The sequence below is a fragment of the Podarcis vaucheri genome, assembly GCF_965113315.1.
Source record: "Podarcis vaucheri genome assembly, chromosome: 11".
In the NCBI taxonomy this organism is placed as follows: Eukaryota; Metazoa; Chordata; class Lepidosauria; order Squamata; family Lacertidae; genus Podarcis; species Podarcis vaucheri.
Window position 1 is genome coordinate 60,531,324 of NC_138749.1, and position 26,245 is coordinate 60,557,568.

Genomic DNA, 26,245 nt, shown 5'->3' on the forward strand with positions numbered 1-26,245 from the left:
CCTCGTTCCTCCATTAGCTTAAACAGGGCAGCATCTATCTGACTCCAGCGCCTGCCTGTCCTGTAGTAGGGGATGCATTATTTATCTCTCTGTGTTATTTTCACAGATTTCTGGAGAGAGCGGGGCAAGGTAAAGGAATAATAATAATAAAAGAGAGAGAGAGAGAGAGAGAGAGAGCGCCTAGCCTATCCTCCCCCCCCCCGCGTCTCTCTCAAAAGCCCACGTTACTTTGATTGACAGCTCAGCCTCTCCACTCTCCTTCTCCCCGACCTTCCCATTTTCCCTGCCTGTCTGCCTGCTCCGCCGCCTCCCATTGGCTCGCTCGGAGGGGTCCCGCAGCTCCGCGAGGAAGCCTTCCTAGCAAAGGCGGGGGGGGGAGGAGAGTGAGAAGGGGGGAGGCGAGGCCTGCCAGCGCCGGCTTCCCATTGGTCTGATGTCACGGCCCCACGTTGGTTCCCCAGCCGGCGATTGGGCGCCCGCCCCTCCTCCCCCTCTCCCGGGGCGGGGCCAAGGGGCTGGTTAGCTGGAGGAGTGTGAAACCGCGTGTTAATGTAACCAGCGCGGGCGGATACTTTGTGTGTCCCGTTTCTTGCGATCCCGCCGCCGAGCTGGGCTGCGCGTCCCGCGGAGTTTCCTCCTTGCGCGCCGAGCTGGTCTCCATGGAAGAGGAGAAAGCCTTGTGATTATCTGCGGCGGGACGAGGAGGGCGATCGCCTGCTCCGCCTGGATGTTTCTTCTTCGACGGATCCTGGGGAGAACTTTGGCCCGGGATTGAGCGAGGCGGGCGGCCGACGGGAGAGGAGAAGCAGAGGCCGCGCGGGAAGGCGAGCGGGGATGCTGCCGCCGCCGCGGCTCCGTCCTTTCCTGGCGGGGCTCTAGTGCGGAGGCCGATGCGCGGCGGGCCTACCGAGGCAGCCCGTCACTTCCTTTGGGTCCCGTTCGCGGCGCCTGGCTGCGGGGAGAGGAAGCGCGGCTGAAGCGGGGCTGGTGGGGGCGGGCGGGGGGCGCCTTTCCCTTTGCCCCTCTCCGGGCGCGGCTGGATCCGCCGCTTGGCTTGGCGCGCCCCATCCAGCACCGCAACCCCCTTTCCTTCCCCGTGTCCCGTGCGCGCCCCGGCCTCCAGTCTCCCTCCCGGCAGCCGCGTGGCCTTTTGTAGCGGGACTCCCCGGCTGGGGCGAGCCGTCGGACTTGACTCCCTTGGATTTTCGAGTTGCGGAGAGATCGCAGGAGCTGCCGCCGCCGGGGAGTTTGGGGTCTTGCAAGTGCACCGCGCAAGTTGGAAGAGGAGATTTCTTGGCTGGGGGGGCGAGGAAGGAGCCCCGTCGGAGGAGGAGGAGCACGGGCGACCGCGACGAGAAGCGACCCCCTTGCCCGGCCAGGGCTCCCCTTCCCCGGTGACATTTCTCCCCCCCCCCCCCCAAGCTCACAACAAAGGAAGCGGCTGGAGCGAGGCGGCGGCGGCGGGAGGATGGTGCAGTTGAGCCGCGAAGCCGAGTAGGGCCTCCCGGTCCCGCTCCTCTCCCTCCGGCCGCCTTTGGTGCGCTTCTCCCCTCGGGATTTAAACTTCGGCCATTCAGCTGCGAAGGAGCAAAGCAGCAGCAGCAGCAGCCCGAGTCATGTTTCCGCAGAGCCGGCATCCCGTAAGTGGCCCCCCCTCTCCCCGGTTGCGTGTCTCCCCCCCCCATCGGGGTCGCCCCCCGTCCGGGCAAAGTGCGTGCAAGGTCGCTTCCCAGGGCCGGGCCCCTCTCGGCCGCCTGCGAACTCTGCCCGTCCCGCCGGAGGAACTTGGCGGGCCCGCGCCTGGCTCGCTCGCTCCCTCGGCCCGCCGAGCAGCGCCGACTCCTTTGTTTATTCTGGGACTTGTTTGTCTACCAGCCGACAATGGCGGGGAGTAGGGGGGGTTGTTGCTGCTCTGGTCGATCTCCGCTTTCCAGCCCAACTGCGGGGCTAGATAAGAGAGACGGGCAGCCGGCGCTTCTCTCTCCCCCCCCCAACCACTCCAAAGAAAAACCTTGCCGGTGAAACCTAGACGCCCCCGAAGCGTCTCCAGAGATGATGGTTCCCGGAGACAGCATCTCCCAGAGCGTTTTGCAAAACTGTTTTGAAAAGAAGGAGCAGATGGGTCTTCAGCCCCCCAGTAAAACATTTGAGCCCCCAAGTTGTTGGACATTGCCATTCAAATGGTGTGTCATGGACCCCCAATATATTATTCAAGTCGGCACCCTTGACCAGCAGGTTTTTAAAAGGTAGGGAAGAAGCACCAGGCAGGTGGCCATACTTGAGAATCTCCAAAAGGACATTTCTGTGCCAGGTAACTAACCTGTGGCCCTCCAGAGGTTGCTGGATGCCTGCTTGCCTCATCCCTAGGCTGATGGGGGGCTTGGAGTCCAACAACATCTGCAAGGCCCAGTTTCCCCAGTGCTGCTTGAAGACCCCCCCCCCCCACTTTTTTAAGTGCCACTGTCTTCTTGGGTTGTGCTCTGTAGTTGGACTTCAGCTGTAGAGATGACTTTGCCTCTTATCTACACAGATTCCTCCTAACTCTTTGCTTTCTTGCTCTTCCTCCAGACGCCACACCAGGCTGCAGGACAGCCTTTTAAGTTCACCATCCCAGAATCTCTAGACCGAATCAAAGAGGAGTTCCAGTTCCTTCAAGCTCAGTATCACAGGTGGGTGCGGCCTGGTCCCTTCATTCCTGCCTCCCTGTGCTCTGTAGGCCACGTCTGTTTCGGGGATTTCAAGCTGCTCCACAGCGTGCTTGTTCAGTGGGGTGTGTTTTGCTTGTTCAAAATGTACTTTGTAGTTGTGCCCAGGTGGTGGCGTGTGGAGTCAGTTTAAGGCTGTCACTCACTTAAAAACAATGGTCAGAACCCCCCCCCCAATTTCTTTTTTTTGCATAGGCTCTTCAGTTCAGGTGAACGTAACCCACCCTCCCCCAGAATGTGCTTTCAGAACTACACAGGAACTGTCAATATTTGCTCTGGAAAGTTTTGAAAGAGACTGAGTTGACATTTGGTCAGCCAGTGTATTCTTGTCGTCATATTCCTGCATTCCACTACTAAATGGTTGAAACATCGATTTAAACCTCTGTTGTTTAGGAAACAGAGGCATTTGGATACTAGGAACTTATCAGCGCTGCTAGTAAAGGGTTCAATTTTTCCTGCCTTGACAAAATGGTGTTTGAACACTTACCCAGGCCGCTAATAATTTCATCATGTGCAAGTTTACTTAGAAGTAACTCCCACTAAGTGCAGTGAGACTCACTTCTTAGTAAATACGCAAAGCCAAAACAGCAGATATGGTATTGAAAGTGATATGGTATAAAAGTGAGGTAAGTCTACTGTATGCAAGTCCTAATGAAATCAGTAGGGCTTTTCCAAGCAAACATGTCCTAGACCTGGTTTGTTAGCATACTATCTTAGTCTGTAACAAAACAAACACACACATACTGAGATCATGTTATTTAGCTTGAGGTTCATGTGTACACAGTTTTAACTCTTCTAACTCAAAAGATCAAGCCAATTCAGATAAGTAGTATTCTGAGACAGCAAAGTTTTAAGATAGTAGGAGCTGATCAGGTATTCTAGCACACCACTGCAATTACCCTTTGAGAGAGAGAAGCAGCAAAACAGTTTGAGTTTCTAAACGATTTATCTTGATGGCCTATAGACTTACATTTTGAATTAACACACTTTCATTGTAATCCCAAACATGGGAGAAGTAAATTTCCATTTGGGGTTCATTGCATGTTAGAGTTTTATGCATGACAGCCTGAACCTTACTTCAGAGGAAATTCAGTGGTGTTCGCTGGGACTTGCTTACAAATATGATTGCAGCTGGGTAGCCCAATCTCTCCACAGTAAATGTGCACAGAATCCTATTGTGGCTTTACTTTCAGCTGAAGGGCCGGTACCTAGCTATCATTTAGGTGCTATTCGATTATGCAAATTCATACTGATTCATTTCTTGCTTAGTTTTTTAAACAGGTAACTTTATAGTGCAATACTAAGTGGAAATGTACTAATATTGAAGTAGTGTAGTATAAATAGTATATAATTTCAGGTAGTTTTCTGTTTTAAAGTGATTGTTTAGAAAGAACATGTAAAGATGTAAACTGCTATAATTATTCTGAACTCTAGTGCCTTATCTTTGGGATAGATGAACTATCTTTCTGAATATTAACACTGGCAAGAAATCAGGAATTGTACTTCACTGCAGCCTCTAACAATCATAGATCCCTATTGGAACCATGGCTTCTATACATCATCTGAGTAAATGTGTGTTTAATTTGTTCTGAGTTGATATTATGTACTCTGCATATTTGAGCTTGATCTTCCATATTAAAGCAGTATGCTACAGTTTCTCTGTATTTACACTGTGATATATTATGACAGCTCTCCAAACAACTTTCTTTTCAGAATGCAAGCAATGGCAAATACTTGAATTGACATACTTAAAAAATACCTGTGTCGTGGTTGGTTTGTTTTTATTTCAAATATATATTATTCTCTTCCTAGCCTTAAGTTGGAATGTGAGAAGCTGGCAAGTGAAAAGACAGAAATGCAAAGGCACTACGTGATGGTAAATACAATACAATCTTGTCTCCTTATTTGTTTTGATAAAACACAGAAATGATAGCATTGGAATGCCCCTGGGAGGTCACCCAGCCTAGCCCCAGCCCCATGCTCAGTGAAGGATCTGCAGTGCAGGATGGAACTATTCCAGGCAGTGTCCTCTCTTTAAACAGCCCCAGCCAAGGAGAGAGCCCATGATCTAGACAGTCCCACGGTTGAGCAGCTGTTCCTGTTTGGAAGTTTCTCCTAATGTTAAGTCAAAGTCAGCTTGCTTACAATTTTATCTATCGCCTTTTGGAGTAGTAGATTGAACAAGCCTCCACCCTCAGCTTTGTAAGTGCCTTGCTGCCTTTTGCATGATTCTAACACATTTTTCCCCTCCCTTTTTTCTAGTACTATGAAATGTCATATGGGTTAAATATTGAAATGCACAAACAGGTAAGAAATTGATGTGATACATAATTGCGAAACTGCTAGAATGCTGTGGTGCAAAATGTTTGTAGTTTTAAAAAAGCCATAGTGTATGTAGATGAACTCAAAGATGGGAGAAGGGGAATGGTGTAAGTATTATGCATAGCTTTTCTATAAGCTACCAGTTGGCCATGTGAGGGTTGGCATAAATACAAATGAGTTATGATTGCTACTCTCTTCTAAAAAAGTCTTCAAAAATATTTCAAGTTAAGTGCTTTCAAGGAAACCAATTTCTAGGAGAAAACTCCACGTTATAATCTTGGGTCTGCCTAACCAGTCTCTTATGTCCAAGCGCATATGTTGATGGTTGCTCAAATCCTAGCAATTTAAAAGCATGAAAAGATTAGTGACTTGGAAAGCTCTTGGTTATGACTGAGTTTGCAAGTTCCCATAAAATTCACACTTATGGCCACTATAATGGTGAATAAAAAGAGTACTGAAGTGGAACAAGGCACTAAGAACCTCATAAGAGAAGAAAAGCTAAATGATTGCTCAGCCCAAAGGACCTTCAATTGAGTAGTTATTGTCTGCCAAAGAAAGCATTAATGGCAGGGTGTAAGTATTCTGTAGATATGCTGACATCCACTTTTTCATCAAGATGCTGGTACAATAAGTCTTTTAGAAATCGATGGCCTCTTAAAAAAATTATCATTAGATGAAGTTGCACAGTTGGACACATTTCAAAGTGCAACAATACGATTCTTTCTTGATGTATATGTGCTATTTCATCTAAAACTCTTGTTTCATTAAATTAAAGAGCATGGCTGACCGGCTAGGGCACAGCAAAGAAATTGATTAGTTCAGGCTTCACATCTTCAGTATATTCAAAGGCTTCCATTAAGCAAGTGTGTTTCAGTGCTGAATTCTGCTTTTGTAACTCTGAACTCTTTGATTTTTTTTTGTCTGTAAAATCCATTGGATGTAAGAACATTGTATTTGGTAATGCGAAGTTATCACTGTGTCAAAGGTAGATGCTTTTTAGCTATAGAAAGTGCATTTGGTAATACATGTTTGCATTCAAAGTATTCATTCACATAAATACTCTGGCAGCTTTCAGTATTTGGATGTATTGCTGAATTTTAGGAAAAAGCAACAACACACCTTTCCTGGATTCTCGCTCTTTATTTTGTTGCCTGCATTTCTTTTGAAACTACTCGTCTTGTGTTGATACAGATACTAAAGTTTCTCTTGGAAAAACAAAAATGTCTAAGCTGCTATTTGCTGACACCTTTTATTTAACAGAGGTCTAAATGCAGGCAGCTTGTTACAAATCATGGGCTTTGTGAGCTTAATTGGTAGTACTTTAACATTGTGACTGACATTAAATTATCTTCTGGTATAGCAGAAGAAAATGTGTAATTTGGAGCAATGGATTGAAAACTGACTTCACTTTTTAAAGATTAAACCCCCTAAATTAAAGAGCCCTGGAGCTGAGGCCTCTGCTTTCGCCTTAATGTGTGTATTTACTATAATAGCTTTGTTTTCTTTTATTTTAGCATGCATCTTATAGGCAGGGTGGTATTACCTGTGGCAGAGACTATATTTTAGGCTACAGTATAAATTGCCAACAAATCACTTGCAAATTGGCCAGAAAATGTTTTAAGCCTTTTGTAGAAGTTTGCGTACTCTTTACATTGTATACAGTGGTAGATAAACCAATAAAGAAACCCATGTTTCAGTTTCACAGACTGAAACCAATCCATGCCCCAGCTAAGCAATCGCTTCTGAAAAATGAGAAGTTCTACTTCTCAAGTCTGTTCAAATCATCATCTTAAAAATTTGAAAAGTGGGGAGGAAACTCCCTGATCTTGAAACATGGACAGTATGTTCTTGGGCATTTGGTGGAGAGTAATCATAATTCTTATTAAAACTGGTGATGTGTTGCCCCTGGGGTGTAGGAAAGCTCAAATTGATGCTTTTTGCTGGCTGATCACCAGCATGGCCTAAGTGCTCATTATGTTGTAGAGAAGGCCTTCAGAGCTCTCATTACATTTGACAGGAATTCTCTCTAGGGGGAAACTGGGCATTAGCTAGACTCCTGACAGGCTGAAATTATTCCTGCTTTATGGCTTATAACCAAATGCTTAGCAAGGCATCATCAGGGGACACAAAAGTTGTCACTTCTGACAACATATTTTTTTATACATATATACTGAAAAATGCAATGATGGGGAAAGTTTTTCACTAAGCTCTAATGTTAATGGGGCCTGCATCTAGTGTGTTTTTATATGTGCCAGGTATATTTTTCTCCATGCCTTCCTGTGTTAACAAAGCCTGAATATAGTAAAACACTGCCGTTATCCAGACTGTCAATTCAAAGAGAAAAGTTATTTATTGCATACATTTGTAGTTGCTTTTCAGTGTTGTCAGTGTTCTCCCAGGATGGATTTCAATGTTGTCATTCTGCTTGAGGAATAGTTTTGTTCCAATGTATGCCTCTGTAAATGGAAGAAGAGGGGAAGCAATATTCTGTGATTCTCCCTAAACCCCTTTCGTGCTGTACCAGAGCGTTCCTCAGCCACCTAGAACACAATTTATGAGGAGGAAGGAGGAATATGTGTAAATTCTCTCCCCTCCTCTTTAGCAGAGATTTCTGCAGGACCAGAAGCTGCAGACAGTAGCAGAAAAGATTCCACCTGTATAATTGATGGATTTTATAAACTCAGTCTTGACAACAAAACTTATCCAGCTTCTGCCATGTCCCCTCTTAGAAGTCATGGGGAGCTGATATGTGCAGCCACTATTACATCCTCACTGTGTGATTCTTTCATGGTCCTTCCATGCTGCCCATTTCAAGGGGCAGTGCTGGGGTTTCTGTATACGCATGGTATATAGCTAGCTCCTGTTCTTACAAACGTCGTAAACTGCTTTAGATAGGTTAGAGAAGTAAACCCTCTACCTGTTACTCAGAAATGCCCCCCTTCTCTTGATTTCAGTGGGACTTGTTTCTCAGTCAGTGTGTATAGGAATTCAGTCTCAATCTATTTTTAAGAGGTCTTAAAAAGATACTTCATTCAGGCATATTTTGCCCAGTAAAGCTAAACTGACTTCACTTTAGCCTATAATGGTAAAGGGACCCCTGACTATTAGGTCCAGCCGTGGACGACTCTGGGGTTGCGGCGCTCATCTCGCTTTATTGGCCGAGGGAGCCAGCGTACAGCTTCCGGGCCATGTGGCCAACATGACTAAGCCGCTTCTGGCGAACCAGAGCAGCGCCTATACAACCAACTTAATACCATGAAACATCTTCCATCCCCACATTGGCTTGGACCCTGAGCTCTTCTTCCATGAATCGAAATCTTTAGCTGGTACAAAGATAGCAAAAAGGGTGTTTCCCTGGAAGATGGCATGTTTTGGCTAAGTGGGATATTAGGACTAACCACCTGGCTGACTTTGAGTGTTTTGCGGTTAACTTTTTCATATTCAGCAACTAGGTTTTCCCCTAGCTTGCATTTGGAAATACTAAGCTTGTACTCCATCGAAACCTGATGTAGATCCTTCTAGGAAGCAAGCTGTAAAATGTACGAGTTTCATGCCAATAATTCATTTTTAAAAGAGTTGCTCATTATAGCAGTCAGGGTTAGCAGTGGTTACTGTGGTAAAGCTGGTGCCAAGTCGCAGAGTTTTCTTGAATATTATCAGCCACACAGGAAGCATTCTCTGTGTGTCATTCTCGCCAATCATGTCTGTTGGCCTTCAGAGTAAACCAGAAGGTAAACCTTCTCGTGTGTTAAAACCCAAATTGTTTAGGTGTAAGATTAGCCTTTGTTCAGTGGCAGTCGGCCAAAGAAAGATTGATCACTGCTGAACCCACTGACAGACTATATAAACTACTACAGTGTTTGAGTTCCAGCCATCCTAAAACTGACAGGTGGGCTTTTGTCTGCTTTGGGTAGATTGCTATGATCTTTCTGACCTGCCTTCAGGCAAGCTTGTCACTCTGCCCTTCTATGTTTTCTCCCCCTTTTCTGTCTGGCTTGTTGCCTTCTCACTTCCAAATAATTGCAACTTCAAAAACCATGCATACTGCTAACAGCACTATTCTTCTCCTTCGTTTAAGGAAGCACTCATAAAACTCTCTGTATTCAAGACTCTTCCTGCAAAAAATCTCTTCCTGATTGCTCATTAAATCATCAGTAGTGGATGTTGACAATAGTGGGTTAAACAGAGTGACAATTTAAGCAGTGGCGGACCTTGATTTCTCAAACTTCAGTGGCACTTTCTGTGATGCCAAAATCTGCCCCCCACTTCTCGCCTTCCATTGGATATCTTAGTTGCAGCACCCCAGAAAATCTGCACCCAGTGTGGCTGCACAGTTTTCAGTTCGCTAGATCTACCTTTCATTCAAGAGACTTCCTTGGTTCTCTACGTCTTTCTTAAGAGGCGTAGTAGTGTTCACCTAGTTCTCGCTGAGATAAGGGAGGAAGGCTCACCTTCCTAGTAAACTCGATATCAGTAAATATATCTAGTTTTCTACATGCAGGAAATTTGTTCTGTAGGGAAGAGGATCAATCATGAGGATCCAGGCTCAGGCTATAATTAGAACATAGGTAAAGGTAAAGGTAAAGGTACCCCTGCCCGAACGGGCCAGTCTTGACAGACTCTGGGGTTTGTGCGCCCATCTCACATCTATTGGCCGGGGGCCAGCGCTGTCCGAAGACACTTCCGGGTCACGTGGCCAGCGTGACAACGCTGCTCTGGCGAGCCAGAGCCGCACACGGAACGCCGTTTACCTTCCCGCTGGTAAGCGGTACCTATTTATCTACTTGCACCCGGGGGTGCTTTCGAACTGCTAGGTTGGCAGGCGCTGGGACCGAGCAGCGGGAGCGCACCCCGCCGCGGGGATTCGAACCGCCGACCTTTCGATCGGCAAGCCCTAGGCGCTGAGGCTTTAGCCCACAGCGCCACCCGCGTCCCTATAATTAGAACATATTTAAAGATAATTTCTCCTTCCTTTGGCTGCTGCATTTTAATTGCTGTCATAAAATGTTTTCTGAATTTCTGCTGAATGCATTGATTCTCTATCTTTGTGGAATTAAACTGAACATATTTTTTTAACACTGGTGTGCTGAAGAGCACATCCCAGTCTAGTTTGGCTCAGGGATTTAGACAGGCATTTGGCCACAGAACCAAGGTTTCAGGGGGGGAAATACACATCTGGGAACTCCAGTGGCGGGAAAAGGAGGAATATTGAAAAAAGAGCAAGGGTTAAAATCTTGCCCCTCAAGTGTTATTTCTCTGCAAACTAAAATTCCCAGCGCCACCACTCTTCAGCTGCTCAGTCCTTAACAGGACTTTTCACACGCCAGAAGATCTTGAAAAGTGAATCTCTTCTATTAAGCAACCCACTGCATAAATTCTATGGGGGGCGGGCAGCCACAGTAGAGGACGGCACCGCATTCATTCCCCTTCCAAATGTTTGAGTTGGATCTGGGAGCAACCTTCTCTTGAAAAGTGTGACAGTTGGATGTGCCTTTTGTAACCTCAGCAATAGGTTTGGCTGGCAGTGTGTAAAGAGTTCTTACCTGCAGGCTTACTGTGGTTAATTGGGGCAATCTAAACAATTAAGACTGATTGGAAATGATGAAAAGTAGGACATGGCTGATCTGCCATGGACCATGCTTCTGGAGCAGTGACACAAACCTCTGGCTAAGTGGCAGCTCTTATGTCGTAAGGCTTTAAAAAATGATTGGACAGAAAATCAAGCCACACTGGATTGTTTTTTGTTCCGTTTTCAGCCTTTTGATATCTTGGGTAAACAGTCGGTCAAAGCAGCTTATGGAATAAGGTGACCAGTCAGTGTATTGACAAGAACAGACACAATAGAAAACTGCATTAGGAGGCAAGCCATTGGGATTTGCAGTAAATATATTACTGAACACAAGTGAATTGCCAATACTGCTTGTTTAGCAGTTTGCAAGGGCAATGGCAGTATGGATTTTTGAATTAGAAGGGAAGGACTGTTCTTTCTCTGTGCTGGAACATCTAGTGGATGGCTGAGAAGAAAATTGATTTAGGGAACAAAATGCTGCAACCTCTGTTTTGTGCCATGTGAAAGGCTTCTATGGATTAGTGAGTGGAAACACAAAGGTAGCTTTCAGTTTAGTAGAAAGAGAGCAAAGCACAAGGGGTCTTTGTTTGCTGCCTGGTCAAGATGGCATTCAGTTAAGCCTAGGAGATGTGGGGGTAAGACATATACCCCTCCCAGCTATTACAAGGACTTCTTTAGCTTATTTGGCTTTCTTTGAAATTGCCTGAAATAAGCTGGTTGTGTGAATGAGCTTCAGTGAGCACTGTCACCAATCTGTTTGTGGTGACAAGTTCGGTTTCACATTGACAAGAGCAAAATTCTACACTTTTTTTTTAAAAAAGAAAATAATAACCCACAGTGGTTCTGTGAATAGGCTCCCAGAGTTATCCATGTATTGACATTGCTTCCCTTAGCCACCATACACCTGTAACTTACAGCCCAGTCAAATACATGTTTACTCAAAAGTAAACCTCACTGATTTTAGCACCGTTTTCATGCGAGCAGCTATATGCATATGGTAGCAGACTTAGGGTAACTTCATAGATGTTTGTTCTTTCAACAAGAAGTGATCTTTGCAGATCAGACATAAGGCAGTGCCTTCATAATACTTTATATTACCCCAGTTACAGAATTGTTAAGTGCAAGCACTTCACACATTCAGTAGAGTGTCATAACTGACCGAGTCACTATGTATTGGCACTTAGATGACCATTTTAAGCAAACTATCTTATCAATGGAAGAATGTATTTTCGAGCTATAGCCGATAAACTATTATTTCTTGTGCCACCCGACTAACATTATGTCATAAGGTTTTAATGGGCATCAGTTCTCTTCCGTCAGATGAATCAAATATGACTGGGGATGTGAACAGGGTCAGAAAGGAATAAAACCTTCAATTAAATTTTTTATATAATATTGTAGCATAGTGGATAGGCTGAAGGGCAGAGCACAGTTTAATGGCCCACCAATACCTTTAACAAATGTTACAAACATTGCTGAGCCAAGGTTTTAGGGTGCTTGAGGGCAAGTGACCTATCCCCTTTATTACTGTGTTTTGGCAGAGTGTGTGGGGGTGTGTGATGCTGTGCTAGCGTAAGAGCATGTGACCCTTTAAAAAGGGGCTCACTGATTATCACTTCTCTGTAGGAGCTGCAAATTGTTATTTGACAACTAGGGTGAGAATTTAGTTCCTCTGCCTTCAGCACTAACCCCAGTGTGAATGGGTGACCATGTTAGACTTTCATTGATGTTGGTGGAGTCCCAGATTAAATTTGGTTTCAATCTCGAAGCATCCAGGCTGCTAATGTTGTGCTGTGGTCTTTTGTATATGTACCTAGGGAATTCTTGGGATCAGTAACTGTTGAGAGTGTTTTGTGGGGGCTGGTGTAGGTTGACGGCAGTAATAGATGTAGAATTCATGTGGGTATTGAGTGAGTGGAAACCAACTTTATGGATGTTGTTTTTTATGTGCTGTATTTAATTTTGTTTTTCTTTGTAAACTGCTTTGCAGTCTTATGTGAAAAGTAGTATATTAATGAATGAAATGGGGGCATAGTACTATTGTACATCAGTACCAGTCATGAATATATAGTAAATTACACTTAGAAGCTTACTTGGGAGAAAGGGAGAAGGGGTACCATGTGTGAAGATAAGTGAACTTAGACTTGATTCATATGCCTGTGCAGGTATTGTGTAAGTCATGTGACAACTTCAGAAATGTGTATAGAGGGAGAGAAAAAACACACCAATGTTGGGGATCCCCGGCTGGCCTTTTGAGGCGACAAAAGAGGCATGTGCATGTCTGCATTTGATACATGTGACTTTACCCATAGTTTCCTGTATGGAAGTGAAACTTATTTTTGGAAACTAATCTGGTGTAATTTAGCCCTCACAAAGAGTAGAACGCTCATGGCTTGAAAATAAATGAAAAGGTGAACAATTAACAGTACCACCTACAAGCCAGTTAGGAAAATTAAATCCACTGATTCAAATTGCTCTGGTTTTAACTGGATCAGAATAATGAATGAGGACAAGAGGAGGATAATACAATGGGTATCCCTTTTTGAGTTTGGCATCCACTCACATTAATGCTATCCAGACAAACACAAAGGCACATGCTAGTCAAAACGGTGGTGATCTGAATTTCTATGCTGGGTGGGGGCTGATAATGCTATTTTGCCATCCTGTTATGTGAATGCAGTCATTACATCGGCTGTAAGGAGGCTGGGGAAGTTTGAAGTGATGTGTTGCTGTTGCAAATGTATCTAGACCAGTGTTTCCCAACCTTTTTTGGGCAAAGGCACACTTGTTTGATGAAAAAAATCTCGAGGCACACCACCATTACAGCCCCGTGATGTCAGCGCGCAGCGTCACGCTGGGAGGGACGCACGAAAGTGTAAGTTTCAATTTCCCCCCCTCCCCCTTGCCGGGGAACCTCCAAGCTTTGGGGGTGGGGGGGGAGGAGGCAGCAAAGTGAGGCAGGAAGGAGAGCGCGGCTTGGCTGGGTGAGCTTTGGCAGGGGCAGGGAATGAGAGCCGCGAGGCGGGCACTGCGGACGGAGGCGCTGCCCGCCGAGCTCGCAGGCAGCCAGGCAGGCAGACGGTGAGAGCCCCGCGATGGGCAGCCTCTCCTCGCCGCCGCCGCCCCGCCTCTCGCCGCCCGACTCACCCGCCTCCCTCCAGGCAACATCTCGCGGCACACCAGGCAACATCTCGCGGCACACTAGTGTGCCGCGGAACAGTGGTTGGGAAACACTGATCTAGACAGCACCTGATCAAAGCTCATTTGAAATGGATATGTATTCCTGTTTATCGGTTGAGTTTAATCTGTTTGGAGTAAGTTTTCCCACCCCTTTCTGTTGATGATAATATTAATGGTGACAGCACTGATAACTTGAAATGTAGCTGAAGGCCACCTTCTATGGCTTTTGTGTGTGTAATGGTTAATATGGCTGTAAATAGGAGATGAATGTGGCTACTTTTCTAAGTCTATTACTCAGGAGGCCTGTAAACTTGATTGGCTGTTACAATTCTAGCAGAATCATTCGATTTGAGAGCAATAGAGAGATAAGATATCCAATTACCCAAATGATTTGCAGGGCTAGCCAATGTTGTCATGGCGACGTGAGTTGGAACAAATTAAATTTTAAGCAATAAAAATAATCTTAAAGCACGTCTGGGAACAAGAACATTTGGCAGTGGCACTTACCTGAATTGAATCTTAGTTTGACATGCTGTTGTTTGACATTGATATACTGTGGGGGCTTAAACTTCTTGAAATGGCACATTGCCTCTTAATGTGTTGCTGTCACTGCCAAAATAAGAGACTAGCATATTTTAGCAGGATTTTTTCCCTTAAAGGAGGCTAATAATGCATGTGTATTGGAGGGAGGGGGAATTAAGTAATGGTTGCATGTGGCAGGATATTTAGGGAACTAGCAAGTTCAAATGTCTGAATACTTAATTTCTAACTATGAAACAACTTTGCCTACAGGTCCTGAAAAGTAAATGGGCTATAGATACTACCAGCATGTTCAGCATTTCACTGTGACTATAACTCTTTGGGCTGTGCACATGTTGACTGCTTTTGTTTGACTTGAAGATACTTCTGAACATAGGAAACCTATAAAATAAACTGGCTTGGTCATGAGAGTAAGGCATGCCCATTGGGAGGTTGCTACTGCTTCCTGTCTTGCCTTAAAGCCTCTCCCTTGCCTTCTGGAGCCAGTCTTAGTGGGAACTTGCATATACAGGAATTGGCTATTTATTCCTATCCCAACCCAGCAACTGGAAACACTCCTCACTTGGTATCTTTTGCTCCAAATCATTGTGTCTCAACATTTTTTTTTTAAGTTAAGAAAAGAGACTTTGAAAAATGGGAGTATTTCAGATAATAAAGAACAGCAATCGAAGTGTGTTCCAATTGCACAAAAGGCTCCTGTTTCCTTATTAATGTTCTATCAGGCTGAATCCTGGCTTGCAATGCTTTTTTTAAAAGAAAAAAAATCTAAGAACACCCTATAAAGAGCTTTTATCCTCATGTCTGTTAGACAGATGGAGACTAAAATTGGTCTGAGGTCAAGCCATTTGCTGCGTACTCGCAGCCTTCGATTTTCCTCACCACAGATCATCTCAAATGATTCAGTAATGACCAAAAGTGCAGCCTTGACCTTTATTCCCTGGTGGATTACTGTTACACAGTGTAAATGGCAAGAAGAACATTTTGTTCATTCAGATGGAGTTTTCATGTCTATTTTGCCAGGTCTTCTATAGCACAAGCAGAGCATTAAGTCCAGTAGGTTGCTGGTTCTGTGGCAAGCCTAAATGTATCATTTCAATTAGGTGATAATAGTGTCCTTTTTAATGATGATTTCTGTTTCCAATACCCTAGAGGGTCATACTGTATTTTTAAAATGATTGCTTTTATATGTACTTCTAGTAAAGAATTAACTCTTATGTTGGTGAACATTGGGGTTCTAATTGTCATTATTAGGTGTTGCTAAAATGTTTCCGAATGTGCTCTATTGCCTTTTTTTCTCATAGTTTTTCTTCTAAGTGTTTTCTAAGATGTAATTCCAGCTATACATTACTTGCACGCAAGGCACAATCAAGTATAGGTGGAGTAGCATTTTTAAAGGTAAAGGGACCCCTGACCATTAGGTCCAGTCGTGACCGACTTCCGGGTCATGTGGCCGGTACAGCTTCCGGGTCATGTGGCCAGCATGACTAAGCCAATTCTGGCGAGCCAGAGCAGCGCACGGAAACGCCGTTTGCCTTCCCACCGGAGCGGTACCTATTTATCTACTTGCACTTGGACTTGGACGTGCTTTCGAACTGCTAGGTTGGCAGGAGTTGGGACTGAGCAACGGGAGCTCACCCCATCTCAGGGATTCGAACCGTCGACCTTCTGATCAGCAAGCCCTAGGCTCTGTGGTTTAACCCACAGCGCCACCCTGCCCTTATGCCAGGAGATCTTTAACAACTGTGCATTACATGGTTGCAACCAAGTGATACAGTCGCACAGAGCCTCTGAATGCCAGTGGGAGCTACTACATTGGGCTCTCTATATAGGCCATTGCATACTATACACGGTTGATTGTAGGACTACTCCAATCTGTACCCTTGTTATGTCTTCACACGAGTAAGATATACATAGAGCTCCTGTTTTCAGCAGATGCACTATTTAGCAACTGGATTTGTTTGGAGATTATAAAGATTCTTATAGGAGTTAAAAGACTGCTTCCTGGATAAACAGATGAGGTTTAGCCTTGTGGCAAGCGCTAGATTGTGGGTATTTTGTTTTTGTTTTTGTTTGTTCAAGGATGGTCAGAAGTCTTACCGCATGTTGTGGTGAGTCAGATAAAATGTTCACTGGAGCAGGAGAAACTAGTTGATATCCCCATGAGTAAGACCTAATAAATGGCTGCCACTGATTAATCTTATAAAATTAAGTAAGGCACAATAGTTGTGGAGCAGAAGTAAAATAATGATAATAATAGGACTTGGTTGTTGGTTTGCATCTGTCTTTCTTGGGAGACAATGGAGGAGCGTCAAGTTGTTGGAAGGTTGCAGCACCTGTTGTAGACACCAGTATGGGAGAAACATGTTTTGTTGCAGCTGGGGAAGATGGTGTCCGGTTGTGCTGGTGTACCATGGCAATTCTTCTCTCTGCATTCCTCCTCTAGCCACTGCTATGGCTGCATGACCTGGCTGTCTCCAGGCATTGCGGTCATCTGCCAGGGATTCCCACATGGCAGTGTTGATGTTACCAACCTTCACATCATGTTTGCAGACATCTTTGTAATACAGAGTTGGTCTGTCTCCTTGGGAAGCCTGCCATCTTCTATTCTGTGTACATGACCAAGCCAGCAGAGATGTTGGCTTGGCAATTAGACTAGATGTTATTAAATTCTCTCTCTCTCTTTGCATTTGGTGCTTTTGCTGATGTGCCAGAATGTGGAAGGAAAAGGTTATGAAGTTTTGAGGCAGCCTTGAACTTGAAAGACGCAGGGGTAACAGGAAGTGTGACTTGCGCGTTTCTTCAGTGGTTGCTTCCCCTCAGATGATATGCAAAACTTACTCCCACGTACTTTCAGTACATTGCTTAGTTGTGTGCCACCCCCACAATGCTGCCTGCTTCAGTTCCTCCCCTCCCTACTTTCGTGTGTAAATGTAAATTGGTCCCAAATGAGCAATTTGATATGTAATCACCACAGGCCAGCACTGCTTCTAATCCAAGGCAAACTCCAGTTTTGGTTTTACAGCTAAAAGATTGCGCAACAGATCCCACAGCTAGATTGACCTCTTGGAAATTGCTTCCTAAGTTCCCAAGTTTAGGTTTGTTTTCAAATGATTTCAGCATACAGAGGTGCCGAGTTGTGCCCCAGATTTATTTTTTTTGGGGGGGGTAATTATGTTACCCGTGTGTGTGTGTGTGTGTGTGTGTGTGATGCTGATGCCTGTGCCTTCCAAGGCTACAATTCTATGATTCTGTGACTTTTGCACACGCTTGCCAGTAGGTGTGAAAAACAACCCAAAGGGATGTGTGGAGAAATATTTGCAAAATGTGCCATGCACAGTGTTGTTTATAAATAGCTAACAGCCATGCTGATCTGAAGTTCTCTCCAAGGTAGTTGAGCAATTACAAGCAAAGTGTTGTGTTCAAGGAGGAGAAAGTGCATGAAGGAAATGTTTTTTAGCCTCATGAGAAGTGGCTGTCAGATGTTGCATTGTAATTATGCAACAAAGATTTTATTAAGATGTTTTAGAAATTTCATACTTTCATAAGACCTATGCATGCATGCTCCATAATATACACATTTTGCTTCTTCACTAGCTGGGGATGAGAGTTCGATGATTTTAAGGTGGGTGGAAGGTAGATCAGGATCTACAGTCATACCTGGGAAGTGGAACGGAATCCATTCCGGAAGTCTGTTCAACTTCCAAAACGTTCGGAAACCAAGGCGCGGCTTTCAATTGGTTTCCAGAAATAGCAGAAACCACGCCGGACGTTTGGCTTTCCCAAAAAAGTTAGAAAACTGGAACACTCACTTCTGGTTTTAGATCATTCGGAAGCCGGAACGTTCGCCTCTCAAGGCGTTCGGGAGCTGAGGTACAACTATACTGATAGATCTCTGAGCTGTTTCCAGGAAATCTTCAATTTTTTGCTCCTAATTGTTTAATAATGACAAAAAAAAAAAAGATTCCCCAACCCACATGCTTGCTGAATCTAGTTAAAAACAAGCTAGATCCCACAAACTTGAAATCTGCACACCACTCATTTAAGTTTGAACTTCAAGATAGCTTCTATCACCTTGAGAAGAGAGGAAAACATAAATTCATGAGTTGGGTGAATGGGACTAGAATTTGTCACCCACATGCCTGTTCTGGCCGAGAGAATAAGTTTTATTGTGTCCCTACCCCCTCTCGTCTTCTAAAAACATATTTCGCTGCTTACATCAGGATAACCACCTGGAGGTAAAAGAGCTTTTAATGGTGAGCTGCTTAATCACCATAATTGAGTTGCATTTTACGACAGTGAGAAAATCCAGTTCTCTCTGCATCCCTCCATTTCCTGTCCAGGCAGAATGTCTCCCACGTTTCAGGAAGTGCAGCCTGTTTCCTTTGGACTTCTTTTTATCACTTTAGGGCTTGGCTGTTTAGGCAAATAAAGTCCTCCTTCGTTGAGAGTTTACAATGATAAAATTATGGAGATTGGCGCGTATGTTGATGAGAAGCTGTTTGCGATAGGAAAACATCCTGATTTTGGCGTTCAAACCCCCCAGAATGGAGGGTGAGACTTCTCAGCTGTTTGTCTTGGATTTCTTGTTTGTTGCTGCTAATGTACTACAGGGATCATTGGTTACGAAGAACATCTGTGATTCATTTTTCAAGATTTAAGAATCTGTTGTCAAACGCGAATCAAAGTTTGCCAATCTTCTTCACACGCAAGATTGTGCTTGGTCTGTGCATGTAGCAGAATGAAGTACCACTGTTGAATGTGTCTTGAGCTCCCTGCTAGCACAGCAGGCAGAGGGTTGGTCTGGTGTTCAAACATGGCCCTCCAAACTTTTATGCTGGGTCCTTGAGACTCTCCTGCGGGCCATGACCTGGCTGGAGTATATCCTTGAACTGTGATAATGATTCTTCCTTTGCCTGGTAGGAGTGTGGAGGTATGTTCATAGAAAGCTCTTGCATTTTTTGAATGACTGGAGTGTAACGGACTGTACATAACTAAATGTCATATCCAATGCTCTGCCAACTTTTGCATTTGGTCCCACTTACCACTGCTGTGGGCTGAAAGGGGTTCCTCACCTCGGTTTAGAAGGTCATTCTCTTTAACATGGACTACTTTTGTGTGTGCTGGGACGCGGGTGGCGTTGTGGGTTAAACCACAGAAGGTCGGCAGTTCGAATCCGCGCAACGGGGTGAGCTTCCGTTGCTCAGTCCCTGCTCCTGCCAACCTAGCAGTTTAAAAGCACGTCAAAGTGCAAGTAGATAAATAGGTACCGCTCCGGTGGGAAGGTAAATGGCGTTTCCGTGCGCTGCTCTGGCTTGCCAGAAGCGGCTTAGTCAAGCTGGTCCCATGACCCGGAAGCTGTACGCCGGCTCCCTCGGCCAATAAAGCGAGATGAGTGCCGCAACCCCAGAGTCGGCCACCGCTGGACCTAATGGTCAGGGGTCCCTTTACCTTTATTTTGTGTGTGTGTGTGGGAAATATTTTAAACTGGGGTTCATTAAAAAGAAGGCTTCTTGGCCTGTTTGGGCAGTGCTACCTCAGGACTCTGCTACCTCATTCTGCTGATGGCAAGCTTCATTGTTAAACAAAATAATGGATTTGTGTGTGTATGCTACCCAACAGCAGTTGTAGGAAGCCAGCCAAGAGAGCGCATGCACCTTCCCCTCTCTTCTGAGCTCTTGACTCCTCCACTTGTCAGGCAAGGAGCAATGGTGGTCCAGTGCTAGCACTGGGCTTTGAGGGTAAAATAAAATAAAATATGAATAGCACCAGGTGCCAAGTGACACCTCCCTCTCTAGCACTCTTGGACAAGTGTCTTCTTGCATTCATGGTAGTTTCACACTTAAGACGGCAACACACACAAAAAGCCCAGGCAAAGGTTTGCTTCTCAGAGGGCATAAATATAATTCCCAAGTACCGCAAATACTCTGAGAAAGTTTCTCTTTGGGATCTTACATTGTGCAGACCTACTATAGATTATTAACCTAAGTTTCCAGTTTGAACTTGGAAACACGTTAACTTTACACATAGTTTAAATATCCACTAACGAAAAACCAGTGACCTATAGAAACTTAGAAATTTAGGGAAGGGTATCACACATTTTATCGCACATTAGTAATCTGGTTAAATGTATTTGTTTCCTGCTGCAGAGCGTGTAGGAAAAATTGGGTGCAAATTCAATAATGGCCATTTTTGAGCTTATTTAAAAGCTGTGTGGGTAGGTGGCGGGGAGAGGCACTCAAGAACTAACATTTGACATAAGACAAGTACTGTTATTCGCAGCTAGCTACATTTTAGGTCAAAACACTTTTCATTTAATAAGAAGAACTTGCAGACACAGACTCACAAGTGACAAAACGACTGCAGTCTTAACTGCACATTGCACAATGCAGCTGAATTCCTTCATGTTGATTTTCCTGATGCTTCAAAAAGGAGGGCAGCACTTGAGTCTGGGGGCCTGGCAAACCTGTCATTTGCAAATAAATCAAAAGGCCATCATTGCTGATAGCAAGGTCTAATGACTGCAGTTTCTGTGTACTCTTTGATAGGCCCCACACTCAAGCCTGCTATTAAAAATGAATGCATTCAAGAGGCCTTGCATTAAGAACATAAACAATTAAGGGCACTTGAGCTGCTCCACAGAAAGCTGCTGCCATACAAATGCGAGCGAGGGCTTTCATGTGCGGCACCGACCTCTGCAATCTGCTTTGCTAGGGAGCCAGAGAGAACGTGGGCAATTAGTGTTGATGTATCTGCAAGGCTTTCCTTCTTTAATCCCTCATTGTTTTAACTGTCCTCTATATTTGCAGATCAGAAATCAAACGATAAGCTGCGTCAAACTGGTGACAGCTCAGAAGTCATGAATACTACATGAACTTTAGAGTCTGTGACAGGCCTTCCAGAGATTTAATACCATATATATTTTATAGCCCATCTCTGAATTATGGCTTATATTTTGATTGGCTGACTGGTTTTGGTTTGCTCCATCCTTTTTATTGTTCTTTTTTGGAACATGGCTGTTGTTTTTTAATTAATGCGAGCTTGTGGGTTGTGTGTTGAAGTAGTTTGGCTTTCTGGTGAAGTTAACTGAACAAGCACCCTTCAGATGGTAGGCAGAGGATAGGATACTTAAAAGTTTCCTTTTAAGTACAGTGGTACCTCTAGTTACGGACTTGATCTGTTCGGGGGTGCTGTTTGCACCCTGAAAAGTCTGTAACTAGAGTGCCGCTCCTGCGCACGTGCAGAGTGCGATAGAGTGCTTCTGGGTTTGCCGCTTTCGCAAGCCGAAAAGATGCAACATGAACCTAACGCAACATGAGGTATGACTGTATGCTAATTGAACACTGCAGATGAAGACAGTAGCATAGGAATGAGAAGAGTATTCAGTTGTTTCCACTAAACAGGAACACAGTACAAGAATACACTCCTACTTGAATCTAGGTAGGACTGTGGCTTCCAGTTGGTGGCAGGAGCACGTCTGAGCCAGTGTGGTGTAGTGGTTAAGAGCGGTAGTCTCGTAATCTGGGGAACCGGGTTTGCGTCTCCGCTCCTCCACATGCAGCTGCTGGGTGACCTTGGGCTAGTCACACTTCTGTGAAGTCTCTCAGCCCCACTCACCTCACAGAGTGTTTGTTGTGGGGGAGGAAGGGAAAGGAGAATGTTAGCCGCTTTGAGACTCCTGAAGGGGAGTGAAAGGCGGGATATCAAATCCAAACTCTTCTTCTTCATAATCTCCTTCTTCTGGTGGCTTTGTGGAAGTTAAGGTGGTCATACCCAGCTTATTTGTCGCCTCATAGAGGCCTTCAGTAAACTGAGGAACATCAATGCCACTGGTTCCTCAGAATAGCCTCAAGCAAATGAGGAAAGTTGAAGTATGATACGGTAGGCCTCACATCATATGCTATAAAGCAAGATGGCCAGTCCATAGCCTCCAATTCTTCTAACCTAAATTTGGGGCACACCCTCCCCCCGGTGTGCTGCTGGCCATCTGCTCAAGCCAACTTTCGCCTCCCCATGTGACCTTACCACCACCACCAGAGCAGCGCACGGAAACACTGTTTACCTTCCTGCCGGTGCTGTACCTATTTATCTACTTGCACTTTTTGGCATGCTTTCGAACTGCTAGGCTGGCAGGTGCTGGGACTGAGAAACAGGAGCTCAACCCATCACAGGGATTTGAACTGCCAACCTTCTGATCGGCAAGCCCTAGAGGCTCAGTGGTTTAGACCACGGCGCCACCCACATCTCTTAGCAGCATCTTTTAGGAGGGATTAAAAGCTGGCAGAACACAACCTCATTATCTGGGTCATCCCTCATTACTCAAAAGTCATAACTTGAAGACAAGATTGTTAGCAACCTTGAATGGTATAGTAACTAAGGAATGGTCTAATTTTTCAAAATAAATAAAATGAAGTGCAGAAATTATGCAAAGGGGGTCACAGAGAGGCATTTGTGTGTGTGTAAAATCTCTTCCCTCCAATAAAGTTTAGCATGGTGACATAAGAATGTACATCAGAGTTCTGTGCTTAACTTGGAATAGAAGTAATATTTTTTTACTAGCCTTGTTGGTACCTTTGTGCATGTACAAATGTGGGGTAAATATTACTTTTCCTTGGTGTGTTCACTCAAGGTTTTCCATCTCTTTAAATTGTGATAAGCTCTGATACATACGGATGGCATCTATGTTAAATATTTAGAAGTGATTCAGACATAGAGGTGTGAAGGCCTAGGAGAAGTGTGCAGTTATCCAACCTAGATTATTTTTAATCCAGGTGAATATTATGTAACTTTGAATTCCAGGTGAGCTATGTTTCTGTTTCTCCAAAGAGACCCCTGCATTGTTGCCATCCACTCTTCCCCATTCTCAAGGAATCATCCGTATCCTGCACCACTCTGCTTTATCTTAACCAGAGTTGAGGTGCTGAAACTGAACTAGCAATTTCCCTGAATTGAGAATTTGAGTACAACCTAGCCTCAAACTAAGCCAAAAACAATTCCCATACTTCAGCCATAATTTCATAGGAGCACAGGAATCTGCCTTTGTACTAAATCATTCTTTTGCTCCATCTAGCTCAGAAATCAGCCCTGTCTGGCTGTGGTTTTCCAGGATGTAGTGGCAAGGGACGTTCTCAGCACTCTCTGGACATGCTGGGGATTGTACCTGGAACTTTCTGTGTATAAAGCAGATGTTCTTTATCGGAGTGGCCAACTCCCAAGAGACTGTGATCTACTCACAGAGTTCAGGTCAAAGTTGTTGAGATTTTTTAGGAAGGAGGAAGGTTCATTTGGGGGGGGTCAAAGCTGATGAGTTTTTTCAGGGAGGAGGTAAAATGTTGAGCTTTTTTTAGGTGAGCCACAGTTGTTCATCTTCTTTGGGGGGAGCCAGTGATCTACCAGTGATCCACTGCAGACGTCCAGTGATCTACTGGTAGATCACGATCTATCTGTTGGACATGCCTACTCTATAGAACTGAGTTATAGAACTGACCATTCCACTTAGACTGGCTTCTTTCCATGTTAATCTAATCTAGTACCTTCTAGGTCATGATGGTGCTTGACTTCAGATAAGGAAACCCCTCCTATGGATAAGAGTTTATTGGAAAATAGTGCTTAGTTGATAAAGATACTTGCTACTAAAATATTGTTCTTTCCTTAAGTTATCTAGACTTTGATCAGATGGTTGCCTCAACCACCACCCTAGTATTTTGAAGATGTTATTGTGGCAAATGTTTTCATATCCTATTCTGTGTGGCCAATAACATGGAAGAACAATGGATTTGTCCGTCTAAAGGGATTTAGCTCATGCTGGATTTTAACCAATGCTTTACTTGCGAATGAGCTACTTATGAAGAACAGATTTGTGCTCTAATATATGTAGATATGAGGTACTGGAGGCATTAACAGATGTCCTTCAACAGACTGAAACCTGCTCTGATTAATCACATACACTCTAGACTCCACCTAATGCTGGCCTACTTTAAATGTTCCTAATATTTGTACTTAATATGATTTTTGTAAATGAACTAATATATAATGGCATGTTTTAATCTAAATATTTACTTTTCTCTATAGACAGAAATTGCCAAGAGATTGAATACAATCTGTGCACAAGTCATCCCGTTTTTGTCTCAAGAAGTAAGTAAAATTGTTCAGCTGTTAAAAAGTGAAATTATGTTGCATCTTTGTTTTTAAATTAGCTAGTTTTTAAGATGTTAATTTTATCAAAATTCACAAGAGTGAGGAACATCTGTTGTAGCTGAAGAACGCAAGCCCCCTGTTAATTTGGAATAGCAGATGAGGGAAGAGACGCACCAACTATATAACTGGTGAAATAGCTCAGTCACAAAATTATTCTTTCTAAGGCAGCTAACCATTTGTTAATTTTTGTGTAAATAAAAATGTCGGCGTTTAATGATACCACGCTATACAATTTGAGTGGCATTTGCGAAATACAGTTCCTAGAAAAGTCTAATTATTATTATTATAGAAAGAGAATTCTGATACTATATTCATGCATAATTATAATGGAGACACAAAAGAGGTATGACCATGTTTCTGGAAAGTTTGCTGAATTGTTGAATTGGAAAACCCCTTTTTACTTTGCATGTAGGATTGTGCCATCTGCCTTAGTGGAGACCATAGAGGCTGGAATTGTTCAATCCTATTCTCTTTACATACTTGATTGGTGGGGAGGAATGTAATGGTTATGCTGGGGCTCTGGACACTAGTCTAGTGCTGCAGGCTATGTTGTTGAGCAAGCAGTTGCTGCTGCTGTTTCTGAATACAGCTTGTAGATTGCAACCATATTGTCACCAAATATTTCTGAAACCACACAGTTATAATGTGTGTGTGATTAAAGATGTAGCATCCTGGAAGAGTTTATCCAAGTTGGTCGTAAGGTTCTTCCTCTCCTTGGCTGAGTTTGCATGTCACAATAAGGCTGGGTTGCTAGCTTATTGTGGTGTATTTGGGAATGAGCATTATGCTGCTTGCTTACTCCCACTTTACTCCTTCTCTGGCATGAAAGGGAGCAACTAACCAGGAAGCGGCAATTAAGTGTGCCTCTCTGTGACATCTGGATGTAGGATGCTGGCTTGTTGCGCCCTGACAAGCCAGGATTGCTTGCCAACCGCAAACGTGGTTTTTGTTGCCTTATGAGGCCAAGCAGTTTCCTGGCTTGTGAAGCAAGAGTATGAATTAAGGCACCACTTGTTCCTGGAAATCCAGGAACCTAGGCTGATTGTGACATGTGAATTTGGCTTTTTGACCATTTATTTATTTATGGTGAACAGAGGGTATATGAAAACTGTCGGTCTCACTTGTTGAAGAGTTGTAATAAGAAACCCCCTGATTTTAAGAAAAATCAAAAGACATGTGCTTGCCTTTTCAAGTCTCATCCTTTCCTCTTTCTGCACAGACTGCCCATATATACTAGCTTGCAGGGTGGCTTGGAAATACTCTGCCCCTTGATAAAATGCCACTTGGTTCCAGCTTAGTTCAGTTAGGTTGGTTCTAACAATGGGAATGATATGTTTGTCTTTCCAGCATCAGCAACAAGTTGCTCAAGCAGTAGAACGTGCCAAACAAGTGACCATGGCAGAGCTGAATGCCATCATCGGGGTACGTGGCCTGCCAGGTCTACCTCCTACAGTGTGTATAACCAGCTTTCCTTTCTTATTGCATTGGTAGTTTTTGATGTGTTAAATGTTTGATTTGTAATAGTTTTGATACTTAACACTAGTTCTTCAGCATTATTTGTCTTGGCACCTTTATCTCTTCAAAATCTGGCAGAATTACTGAAAGCATAATATTGCCTGCCTGGGCCTATGTATTTTGCCCCATATTTCTAGATTTCTGCTATTGCTCTGTCTAGTGTGGAGTATGGGAATTAATAGGCTGCAAAAGCTTTCTCTTCTGAGTCTGCATCCAATAT

General features: G+C 44.1%; 1 protein-coding gene across 2 annotated transcripts in view; it reads left to right on the plus strand.

Moving 5' to 3' along the window:
* Positions 1-1,028: 1,028 nt before the first annotated feature.
* Positions 1,029-26,245, plus strand: part of LOC309542676 (transducin-like enhancer protein 1) — a 75,272-nt gene continuing 50,055 nt past the window's right edge. Inside the window, exons 1-6 of one of the 2 annotated variants that reach the window (XM_082241566.1) lie at positions 1,029-1,640; positions 2,569-2,669; positions 4,518-4,581; positions 4,968-5,012; positions 24,385-24,447; positions 25,858-25,962. In XM_082241566.1, the coding sequence (XP_082097692.1) occupies positions 1,617-1,640; positions 2,569-2,669; positions 4,518-4,581; positions 4,968-5,012; positions 24,385-24,447; positions 25,858-25,962 (402 nt within the window). In that variant the 5' untranslated portion in view covers positions 1,029-1,616. The remainder of the gene's footprint in view (positions 1,641-2,568; positions 2,670-4,517; positions 4,582-4,967; positions 5,013-24,384; positions 24,448-25,857; positions 25,963-26,245) is intronic. The other variant, XM_082241567.1, reaches the window with a different exon arrangement.